This window comes from Nilaparvata lugens, chromosome 3, assembly GCF_014356525.2.
Source record: "Nilaparvata lugens isolate BPH chromosome 3, ASM1435652v1, whole genome shotgun sequence".
Taxonomy (NCBI): domain Eukaryota; kingdom Metazoa; phylum Arthropoda; class Insecta; order Hemiptera; family Delphacidae; genus Nilaparvata; species Nilaparvata lugens.
This window is the reverse complement of record NC_052506.1, coordinates 1,968,619-1,981,000: the sequence shown is the minus strand read 5'-3', so window position 1 is coordinate 1,981,000 and position 12,382 is coordinate 1,968,619. Positions and strand designations below refer to the sequence as shown.

The 12,382-nt window shown below is 35.1% G+C and overlaps 1 protein-coding gene across 3 annotated transcripts in view; it reads right to left on the bottom strand.

Moving 5' to 3' along the window:
- Positions 1-12,382, bottom strand: part of LOC111048683 (opioid-binding protein/cell adhesion molecule homolog) — a 210,080-nt gene that overhangs the window by 36,854 nt on the left and 160,844 nt on the right. For all 3 annotated transcript variants that reach the window (XM_039422589.1, XM_039422591.1, XM_039422592.1), the window contains exons 2-3: positions 6,313-6,492; positions 2,145-2,366 (exon numbers count right to left, since the gene is read on the bottom strand). In XM_039422589.1, the coding sequence (XP_039278523.1) occupies positions 2,145-2,366; positions 6,313-6,492 (402 nt within the window). The remainder of the gene's footprint in view (positions 1-2,144; positions 2,367-6,312; positions 6,493-12,382) is intronic.

Here is a 12,382-nt window from a genome sequence, read left to right as displayed (position 1 = left end):
CTTATGTCAATAATGTGATTATGAACCCACAGATATATGTCAAGATAGATTGAACTATTATTGCTATTGGATATCAATTCTTTTGTGAATTTTGTTGTATACTATTATGCCTAGATACAATGAGTTAATGAACAAAGTTGAATGAATTATCATTATTCCAGCAATTTATTCGTTCAATAATCTATTGATTCATTGAATGAAAAGACTAAGAAATTGTCAAAAACCACTGATTTATTGATAATTAGAAAGACCGGTTTCGGTTATTACACCATTGTCAATCTCTGATAAACAGTAGTATCAGTAGTATATTGATAAACAATAGTTTATCAGAGATTGACAATGGTGTAATGACCGAAACCGGTCTTTCTAATTATCAATAAATCAGTGGTTTTTTGACAATTTCTTAGTCTTTTTCATTCAATATGAATAATTACCACAATATCAACTTCTCAACTACACAAAAAGTGAAAAATATTAATTCATTATTGATATTAATTATCACTTCTCTTTATAAGGCTACTTTGAAATTATTGAAAGATGATATAAATCTTCAATACCGTACTCTGTTTATTTTTTTCTTCCAAAACACGACTAGTAGTTCCAAATCATCTAAAGCCATTTTTCCTAAATAAAAAAAAAGTTGAAACAAGTCTTGTTTTAAAAGAAAAAAGAATAATAAAGGGTAGGGTACTTAATGATGTGTTTTAATATGAATTGATGGATATCATTATACAAACAAAAACTAAATGGTAGTAGAATATATTCCCTTTGATAGATATTATTGAACTATCGGTTATCATTACGGTGTATAGTTAGTTATAGATGCACAAAAAGCGAATGCATCAAATTCAGAAGTTTCTTAAAAAGAAGACAATATTCGACTTTCATATTTTTATTTTACATTTAGAAGGTACTATTAAATACTTTCATCTATTAATGTAATACTTTTGATCATTAAAATTGCTCGTAGGGGATACAGACACAGAAAGTAAGTACAGTGAAATATATTGCCAAGCTAGACATTATTAAATCACTTTTTGCTTTTGGAAAAAAACGACTAGCATTCAAATATTTTACAATAAATTAATAAATCACTCACTGGAAAACAAGATCTTTCGGCAGTTCCGCCATCTTCTTGGTTGTACTCATAGACAAGTAGAAGGATAGGATGGCAATTTTTAGTGTGCTGTTTGTGTCTATTGGTGTCTATTTGGGTTTGTTGTGGCTAAGAAGGTAATCAATGAGGATGTGGGATTTGAAGTTGGTTTGTTCATTTAATATACATTGTCTATTGCTTTTAAATTGGGTGTATATTTCAAATTGTGTCTAATTCTGGTCCTTTGTTTTTTATGTGTATGATTTGTAGATCAGTATTTATGTTTGTGTGGACCAGGACCAGAATTAGACACAATAGAGCAATTTGAAATATACACCCAATTTAAAAGCAATAGACAATGAATATTAAATGAACAAACCAACTTCAAATCCCACATCCTCTTTGATGACCTTCTCAGCCACAACAAACCCAATAGACACCAATAGACACCAACAGCACCAACAGACACTAATCCAATAGACACCAACAGCACCAACTAATCCAATAGACACCAACAGCACACTAAAAATTGCCATCCTATCCTTCTACTTGTCTATGAGTACAACCAAGAAGATGGCGGAACTGTCGAAAGATCTCGTTGTCCAGTGAGTGATTAATTCATTTATTGTAAAATATTTGACTGCTAGTGGTTTTTTCCAAAAGCAAAAAGTGATTTAATAATTAGCAGTTCGTGATGGAAAACAACATTGAAGAATTCTAGACATTATATTTGAAACTCCTAGAATTGAAGTTGAAATTAGTCTATCAGTTGATATTATATATTTTTACTATCATTGGATTGAATTTCTCAGTATTGGTATTTGATAAAGGGCATAAAGCTAGTAGTTAATCGGGAGTCTACCCAAGTGAATTCAATTTGCTCGGCCTGAAGCTGAGCTTGACTGCGAGGTTGCCATGTTGTGCGTTCCAGCCTTTATCTAAAGTAAGCCATGGAAAAATACCCTTGAAATAACCTAGAATAGTCATTTCTAGGTTATTTCAAGGGTATATTAGGGTATTTTAAGAGTATTTCAAGGGTTTTACTCACTTGTAGATCCGACAAAGTAGTGTACAGTGCTGACAGGAATCTTATGCCTTGAGCTGATCACCTCGCAGCGGTACTGACCGATGTCGGCCTCTTGGATGTTGTGGATGGAGAGCGAGAAGTTGGATAGCAGTTGGATGTTGGAGCGCTCCTTGGCCTGACTGGTCGGAATGTCACCTGTGTAGAGTATGCTCGAGCCCAACCACCACATGATCACTGCATAAACTGCAACAAAAAACAATGAATTCTTCATTGATTCGTACAATGAGTACATTATAGGAATTACAGATGGAATCAAATAGAGAATTCATTTATTCAAATGCTAATTAATATATAATTATTATTTAACCGAAAATCCTAAATAAATGCTGCAAATCACCCCGAAGACCTCTGCTACTGCAGACATTGACAACAGGGTTAACAGCTAGATGAAAATTCGATGAGAACTACTATCCAAAAATTAGTTGCCAGCCCGGGAATCGAACCCGGTAGCTCCCAATTGCCAGTCAGGAATGCTTACCCTTACACCAAACTGACAATCTCTGGATAGCAGCGCTCAATTTATACGAAGCCATAGCGGCCAACCAGTTACAGATGGAATTAAATAGAGAATGCATTTATTCAAATGCTATTTAATATATAATTATTATTTAACGAAAATCCTAAATAAATGCTGCAAATCACCCCGAAGACTTCTGCTACTGCAGACATTGACAACAGGGTTAACAGCTAGATGGAAATTCGATGAGAACTACTATCCTAAGCAACTAATTTTTGGATAGTAGTTCTCATCGAATTTCCATCTAGCTGTTTACCCTGTTGTCAATGTCTGCAGTAGCAGAAGTCTTCGGGGTGATTTGCAGCATTTATTTAGGATTTTCGTTAAATAATAATTATATTATAGAAATGATAGGGAGAGAAAAAATAAGGTGACCTTGTGCTATTCCTCTCCCAAATTCAGATAAGGTTAAACCTTAGACCAGTTATAGAATAGACACAGCCCATTGTATATTCGTACTGAAAGTCGATAAAGCCAAAATCTACTGCCATATCGCCCAATCGTGACGTCAGCATCGGATAGGAAACTTCTGTAGAGTTTGTATACATTGTTTTCTATTTCAGCAGGAGTTTACCATTTTCATGAATAATAATTTACTTCCATCTGAAATAGACACAGTCAGCTTTGGAAAACAATATAAACAAACTCTGCAGAAAAGTTTTCTATCCGATGCTGACGTCACGATAGGGTGATATGGCAGTAGATGTTGGCTTCAGAGGCTAGACTTCCCAGCGTGTCTATTCTATAACTGGTCTAAGGGTTAAATATATTCCGAAATAGGTCAAGTCTTGTAGTTGTTCACTTCACAAAATTGTCAATCCTTAATTATTTTCACAAAGTGGATTTTGAAATTTGGATGCTTCAAGACAAAAAAAAGACAAATATTACACATTATTATCACTAAAATGTAATCTAAATTTGGGAGAGAAATAGTACAAGGAGTATCCTTAGTTTTCTCTCCCAATCAGTGCTTCCTTGTGAAAATAATAATGAATAAATGAATAAAATTCACGAGTAAAACTTGTTTAGTAGGCCTATGTGGTTGGAATTGTTCGTATTAATTAGATCCTTCTTTTATGAGTAAGTAGGGAAAAATGGAACAAAACTGATGGATCCATATTTTTTAAAATGTATAAATTCTGGGCTACTTTTTTGTATTTATAAAATAGAATAAATTATAGTACGATTTAAAATTAATAAAATATTGAAAAACAAGAATACAATTACTAGTAACGTAACTATACTAGTTTCGGTGATCAAACATCGTCAGGTTATAAAAATAAATTCAAAAAATAAATTTAATTAAATTAATTAAAGGGTACCATAATTCTATTTTATAAAAACTGATGGAATTATATTTTGTTTGCTACCATTGTAATTGTCAGTATTGGATCCTTGTTGCATGGAATAAGAACCATCTTAGGACTATAGTGAGGTCTACGTTATAATGGCAGTGGAGAAAGATAGTAAAACAACGTTGCCGATCCTTTGTCTTGTCAATGCCTACTATAGTTGGTATCTGATACAGGTTTATTGATGTAATATTAACTCTGCATTCTTGTTTGAAATAATCAATTATAGGCCTATTCTATTAAGCAAGAAAATATATTTTGAAATAATTTCATAAAGGATTTTCATAATTGAGATGTTAATAGATTATTAATTCTACATTGTGCCAAAGCGAGGGCACATAGCAACGGGGAAAAATCTCTCTCTAGGTGTTGGAACCTTGCAACACTTACAGACGTACGTCTGTCTCCAAATTTAATGTCTGCTCACGTCTGCATTCAAACGTCTCATTTTTTCTACGTATGTATGCATACGTGTTTGTAATACAGGATGCCTACACTTCCTATGAAATATTTTAAAATTTATTCTGTCTACTAACTTTGGCGATTGCTAGCTTTTATCATAGAGAAAATATAGCATAAGTAGATATCCCATGGTATAAGTCGTTATGTTCCAAATTACAAGCTGATTCTTTGTTGAATCAAACCGATTACTGTCGACTACTGTCTATTATCACTCTTTTTTGGGGTGAGATTGTAAGAACAGTGCTATATGAGAGACTACCAGCGTTACATAGCTTCATGAAAAACAACTACTAGGACTCTCAGCTTGAGTTAAAAGTGAAATTTGCAACATAAACGCCCTATACCATGGGATATTCTCCTATGCTATCTTTTTCTCTATGCTTTTAGTCAATCGACTCAAGAATTATTCCTCTTTGCTCTATGGCATCAACAAATTGCCAAGTAGGCTTATCATGCACTTTTTGTGTAGTTGAGAAGTTGATATTGTGGTAATTAATCATATTAAATGAAAAAGACTAAGAAATTGTCAAAAAGACACAGATAACTTAAGTTATCAATAAATCTGTGGTTTTTTGACAATTTCTTAGTATTTTAAATTTATTATTATTGTTATTCATGGCGCTTAATTGTATATATGTGAGCTTCATTAAAACTCACACAACATGCCACCTGTCAATTACATATATTTTTTACATACAAGATTGGTTTTATTCAATACATTTTCCAATATAATTTTCTTAAAAGCTTATACGTCCAAACTACCAGACAAGGGCCTCATTCTCTCTTCAACACTATAGGGACAACTCTTTAATAGTATATCACCTAATTTATTTTTGAATACTTTCAAATTAGTCTCAGTTTTCAAATCGTTTTTCAAAGAGTTATATATTTTTATGCCTGAATATAAGGCTCCCTTCTCATAGGCGTTAAGTCTGTGCTTGGGCAAATAAAGATTGTTGTTACGCTGAGGAAACCTGTAAATGGGATGATTGTCAGGAATTATCTCACTATAACTTTTCATGTACATTAAAATGTCAACCATATATTATAAAGCTGGAAGGGTTAAAAGGTTGAGTCAGCGAAATATGGGCCTGCAAGAGTCTCTCCTCCCAGAGTGAGTTAAATTCCTAATCACTCTTTTTTGGTTTTTAAAAATGTTTAATGCGCCAGGGATGAGCCTCCAAAAAATATGCCATACCTAAAGGTGCGTACAGATTTAAGCGCCGCGAACATGAGCAATTCTCTTTAAATCAGCTGATGCCAAGCTTTTTATATCTGTATCTTACCGTTTCTGTAAAAATACAGATATAATCAGCTGATTAAAAGTGAATTGCTCATGTTCGCGGCGCGTATATCTGTACGCACCTTTATAATAGAAAGGAAGTATCCATGGTATAATAAAAGCCCTGTCTTTAAATTTGTAATAGTTAAAACTGTACGAATGGCGTAAATAGCACGACAGAGTCTTTGCTGTAATTTCTGTAGGTAGCCTTCCCATTCCAAATTATGTTGCACAAGCAAGCCAAGAAACTTAGCTGAGTCTACATTTTCAACCCCCACCATCACCCCCACCAGCGCGCACACCATCGCTATCATTCCTTCTTATCCTAAAGTGAACAATTTTCGTTTTCACAGGGTTCAAAACCAAACAATTATTTCTAAACGAAATATTTAATTTCTCCCTAATTCCTTGTAAAGTGAGATAACTTGAGGTATCAATAAATCTGTGGTTTTTTGACAATCTCTTAGTCTTTTTCATTTAATAAGTATCATGCACACTGGACATTTCGATAGTTACCTGGATTCTCGACATGACAAGGCAGCATCACACTGTCCCCTACCACCACCGAGAACGACTTATTCTTTGACTTGAGTACAGGAGGAGGTCCAATCGGGGGGTTTTCGTCATCGTCATCACTATCTCCATCCTGGTCATCCTGGTAGCCATCGTCCGGGTTCTTTTCGTCTACTGGCACACCTGCAAACCACAGAAATAACACTAAATTATTTCAAAATTACACTAAATTATTTCAAAATCTTATCACACAAGAATGAAGTCCAAGAGGATATCAAGGCCAAACATTTAGCCGGGAATAGATGCTTCTATAGTGGGGTTATAATGGCAGTGGAGAAAGATAGAAGAACAACGTTGCCGATCCTCTGTCTTGTCGTCAGTGCCTCCTATAGACGGTAAGATTTATTGATGTAATATTAACTGTTCATTCTCGTTTAAAATAATCAATTATCCTATCATATTAAACACGACCTTGAAGAAGAGAAATTTTAACCTTGGCCCAACACACGTCTTAGAAATTTCTAAAATTTTTGTAAGCTCTAACTATGTAAGTGTACAATAAATAAAATTTAGCGAGCAATTTCTGTATTTTTATATCTGGCTATTTTTATATCTGGTTATTTATGTATGGATCTCGAAAACGGCTCTAACGATTTTCACGAAATTTGGAACATAGTAGGTTTATGATATAAAGATTCGATTGCACTAAGTCTCATCCTTGACAAAACTCGCTGGATAAAAGGATAATTCATTAAAACATTAAAAGGATAATTTATCCTTGGCTGAAACAGCTGTGGATAGTAAAAAAGTAAGTATGTGAAAAATCAAAATATCGCATCTCCGAAATTCATAAGATAACGTATAGCCAGCTGTGAAATATAAACACTATCATTTTAGAGAATTGTGTTCGGTTTATCAATAAATTATTATTATTATTATTGTTGTCATTTGTTACGTGAAGCCACAAATCTGAGCAGAGCTCAAGTGGCATGTAACATGTCATGAACATTTTTTCTATGCAAAGTGTATGCATCTGTATCAACTCAAAGTATGAAGGCACCACAACATTCCTCCATTGTATAGGGACACGCTTCCAAAAGTACATTAGTAATTGAGTAAAAATATAATTACTCAATTCAAGGAAATACAAATACATTGACTGTCCTTATCTATCAGTCTGGAAAAAGCCATCAAGATGTGACATATTATCATGAAATGTGACATATCATAAAACTGATATTCTGTAGCTCCAACATAACAAACAATCTCTTCTTATTCCACTTAAATTTTTTATTGATTTATCTTTGCCGCCTGATTTTATCTCTTCCTCTCAATCATCTTGTCTACATTTTGATTTATTCTCTATCCAATTTGCTGGGATAAGTTAACTCGATTCTTGTTAGTGGAAGACTTGCTTGTTATAAGGTTTAGTTGCCTCTCAATACACTATACTATCTTTGTTGACTAAGGAAGAAAATATCATATTTCTTTTGAATGATGAATGATAGCATAGAGAAAGGATAAGCGTAAGTTTGTTTGTCTCTGATGATACGGAATATTGATAACAAATCTGCTACGTATTTCTTCTTTCTCCATTGATGAATGAATCTTGATTCTTGACGACATTGGTAACAGACATGTTCCATATTCCATTTTATTGATGAATGATTATTGATGAGATTGATAACAAATCTGCTACATGTTCCACATTTTTTTATTGATGAATGATTGTGAACTGTATTGAAAACTGATTAATCTGTAGATGTTTTTCTTTTGTTTTTTGATCAATCAATTTTCTTAAGGTACCTATAACGAATCTGATACAGAATCTGGTGATAAATTTGATAGCTGCTTCTGATATACTAGCTGGTAAAACTAGTAAACAGTTCTAAGGAATGGATAGAATCATAGAAACACAACGGATGTAGCCTACCTACATCACTGGCTGATCGGATGTATAAGGAATTCATCACCATTATTATACTGTCCTCAAAAGATAGTAGTTAACATCAATGTGAAACAATAGGCTTCGTACAAAGACAATGGAGCCGATTTCCAGACACACATACCAATGACAGAGATAAAGAAAGATAAAAAACCGATGAAAGGAAGAGGTGTTGAGAAGAAGACAGGAGACAGAAGAAGAAGAAGAGGAACAAGAGAAGAAGAAGAAGAAGAAGAAGAAGAAGAAGAAGAAGAAGAAGAAGAAGAAGAAGAAGAAGAAGAAGGAGAAGAAGAGGAAGAAGAAGAAGAAGAAGAAGAGAAGAAGAAGAAGAAGAAGAAGAAGAAGAAGATGATGATGATGATAGTGAAGAAGAGTGAGAGGAAGAAGAAAAGGAGAAAAAGCAGACGAAGAGGAAGAGGGAAAAGAAGATGAAGAATTACCTGAGCACAAAAGGAAGAAGAGAAAGATGCGGGGCAGGAAGAAGATGAGGAGAAAGAGAAAGAAGAGGCAGAATAGGAGGAGGAAGGACGAGATGAAGAAGAGGTGAGAAAGAGAGAAGGAGAGGAATAGGATGAAGAAGCTGATAAAGAATAATAATAGGAAAGGAAATGAGAAGAAGTGATGAAGGGGGAGGAGGTGAAGGAAGGAGAAGAAGAGGAGGAGGGTCAGGGAAGGAAAAAGAAGGATGAGAAGACGAGGAGGAAGGAGCAGAGGAAGAAAAGTGAGAAGAAGAAAAAGATGAAGGAGAAGAGAAGGAAGAAGGGGGAGAAGAAGAGATAATAGAAAGGGAAAAAGATTGTGAGCAAGAAGTAGTGGAGAAGAGGAAAGAAGAAGAGGATGTAAAAAAGACCATTGATCCTAAAAACAAAAGATGTGCCGACAAAATATGGCGTCTTTTTTAATCGTACTTTAACTCAGTGCTTATAACACAACCTAGTATACGAGAGAATGTAGGAGAGACTTGAAACAATTGGCTGTAATTTAATGGAAATCATCATTATTCGGTCTAGTGACTTTTTCAAAGGATAAGGAGAGATCCTTTTTTTAGATCCTTCCCACCTTTTCTTCTTCTTCTTCTCCTTCTTCTTCTTCTTCATTCCTCTCCCTCTGCATCTACTCCTCTGTCTTACTATTATATTTTTTTGTCAAAGTCATTCAATCTCAGCTGTTTTCCCATGCATGATATCAAGCCGGTAAGCAGCTGTTTGCAGAACAAATAAACATATGATTATCATTACAGCATACTCTACTGGAACCATATGTTTTCTTTACAGTCGAGTATGTTTCCTAGTTCCGAAATAGGAACAGCAAAACTGCTACAAAAAACCATCTTCAGCGCTCTTGTTTTGTCGTTCCACAAAATTTTGTCAACTTCAGTTTTGTCAACTTCCACAAAATTCCTGATTCGGAGTTTGTAAACTAGGTTATGTTTATAGAATAACTTCTGCACAAGCAGGTTATGTTTTCTATTTCTCAATTATTCTTCTTTAGATTATTATGACAAAAAATAGTGTACGTTACTTGGACGTGAATGTCTTTTGCAGTGCTCGAATAAAATTCTAGTCTCGGCTAACGCCTCGACTAGAAGCATAATTTTCGCCTGCAAAAGGCCCCTTCCCGTCCATGTGACGTGAGATACTATTCTGCATTCACATTTCCCCTGTTAGTATCATGTTCCAACTTATTATTTATCCTAACATTATTATTTTAATCAGGGCTTTTAGCCCTTACTATTCCATTCTTGAATTTGAAATTTGTTTGAAAATTATAGTCCAAATAAATTAAGGGTAAAACCTATCTCAATGGGGGCATAGGACAGTCAAGCGAGAACAAAAAAAATACATAAATGAGCATAGAGAAACGATAGCATAAGCTTTCTCTGTGATATTAGTCAAAATTATCATATAATATTTATATTTTCTCTTCGTTAATTTGTATTATACTTTCCTCGCCCTTAACCTACTACCATAGGCAAGGAAAGTATTGCTTTCCAAAAAATGATATCCCAATTTCATGTGTTCTATACTTTTCAAGGTCCCCTAAGTTCAAAAACATGTTTTTTTTGTTTTTGAAATCAATTGATTGATTGAGAGAACTTATGTTGCCCAGGATACAGTAAAAACTTAAGTGTTAATAGATTATGTTATCAGGTCACGTGACTAAGTGAGCTGTTAGGGGGTGATGGAAGAACAATGACAAGGATGAAAGATAGAGAACAAGAAAAAGAAGAAAATGCATGGAAAGGAGAAGGAGAAGCAGTAGAAGAAGGAGAAGAACATTGGCGCCATCTTCATTATTTCGGAAACCCATGCAGTGTCGCACTATTGAACCTCTTTTTCTCTCTTTTTTCGAAACCTCTCTTTCTACTATCTTCTTCTACTCTCTCCTTCTACCACTCCCTCTTTCATTTCCTTCTTCTCACTCATTTAACAACCTCCTTTATCCATGCCCTTTTTCCTTCTCCTTCTCCTTTTATCCTCTCCTTCTACCCCTCTGTTTCTACCCTCTTCTTTTACCAACGAACATTACTCTCTCAAGTTTACAATTTACTTTTGTGTCCTTCCATTATTCCCTCACTTATCATCTACTCACTCACTCTACAACCCCCCAAACAATTCTCGTAAACTGTCTCCTTACTTTCTCCAACTCATTCTCTCTCTCTCTCACTCTCTTCCACACTCATTCTTCTATATATATTATTATCTTTCCCCGAAAATAGCTCTGGCTGGCTAGCTCCCCCTTTTAGACGACAATGTGACGCCACGCCGTCAAAGACGAAGTTGAAGAAGAAGAAGAAGAAGAAGAGAAGAAGAAGAAGAAGAAGAAGAAGAAGAAGAAGAAGAAGAAGAAGAAGAAGAAGATGAAGAAGAAGAAGAAGAAGAAGATGAAGAAGAAGAAGAAGAAGAAGAAGAAGAAGAAGAAGAAGAGAAGAAGAAGAAGAAGAAGAAGAAGAAGAAGAACGAGAATGAGAAGAAGAAGAAGAAGAAGAAGAAGAAGAAAAAGAAGAAGAAGAACGAGAATGAGAAGAAGAAGAAGAAAAAGAAGAAGAACGAGAATGAGGAGAAGAAGAAGAACGAGAATGAGAAAAAGAAGAAGAAGAAGAAGAAGAACGAGAATGAGAAAAAGAAGAAGAACGAGAATGAGAAGAAGAAGAAGATGAGATTGAAAAGGAGTAGGAGATGTAGAAGAAGAGCACGAGGAGAATTTCAAAAAGAAGAGGAGGATATAAAGTAGAATAGCAGGAGAAGGAGAAGGAGAAATGGACTAGAGGAAGAGAAATGATAGTGGAAGAAGTTGCTGAAGAAGAAGAAGTTGAAGAGTAGAAGAAGATGGAGGAGATTAGGAGGGGAAGATGGAGAGGAGTGGAAGGATATGGAGAAGACCAGGAGAATGAAATGGAGAATAGTATAATGAGGAAAAGGAGGCTAGGGAGAGAAGGAGTTGAAGGAGAAGACCGAAAAATAAGAAAAAGTAGAAGAGTAGGGGTAGGGGAAGAAGAAGATTGGGAGCAAGGGGCAAAAGAAGAAGAAGAGTGGAAGGAGAAGAAGAAAAGCAGGAAAAGTAAAAGGAGAGTAGATGAGTTGAAGAAGAAGAGGGGAGAGAAGGAGTGAGAAGAGAGCTGGAGAGTAGGAGGAGAAGAGTAATAGGGGAAAAGAGGAGAAGGGGAGGAAGTCAGGAGGAGACAAAAACAGGAGGAGAAGGAGTAGGAGAAGAAGGAGGCGAAAAAGGAGGAGGAGATAAAAGTGAAGGAGAAAATTTTTATTTATTTATTTATATTTTTAAAAAGAAGCACAAAAATTGGATGTGGAGAAGAAGAAGAACGAGAATGAGAAAAAGAAGAAGAAGAAGAGAAGAAGAAGAAGAAAAAGAAGAAGAAGAAGAAGAAGAAGAAGAAGAAGAAAAAGAAGAAGTAGTGAGAGAAGAACACGACAGTTAGTTCCGTAATTTTGTGATTTTCGTTCTCGTTTGTTGTCAGCTTGTTGGTAACTCAAAAGGGCAAATTCTGTTGGGTCCTTTAAACGCCCCCCCCCCCGCGCAACACCTTCCACCCCAATAACCCTTCTCGAAGATAATTTGGGGTCGTCTAGACGATTCGAGACTGTTTTGGGGAGAAGATATCAGAGGGAG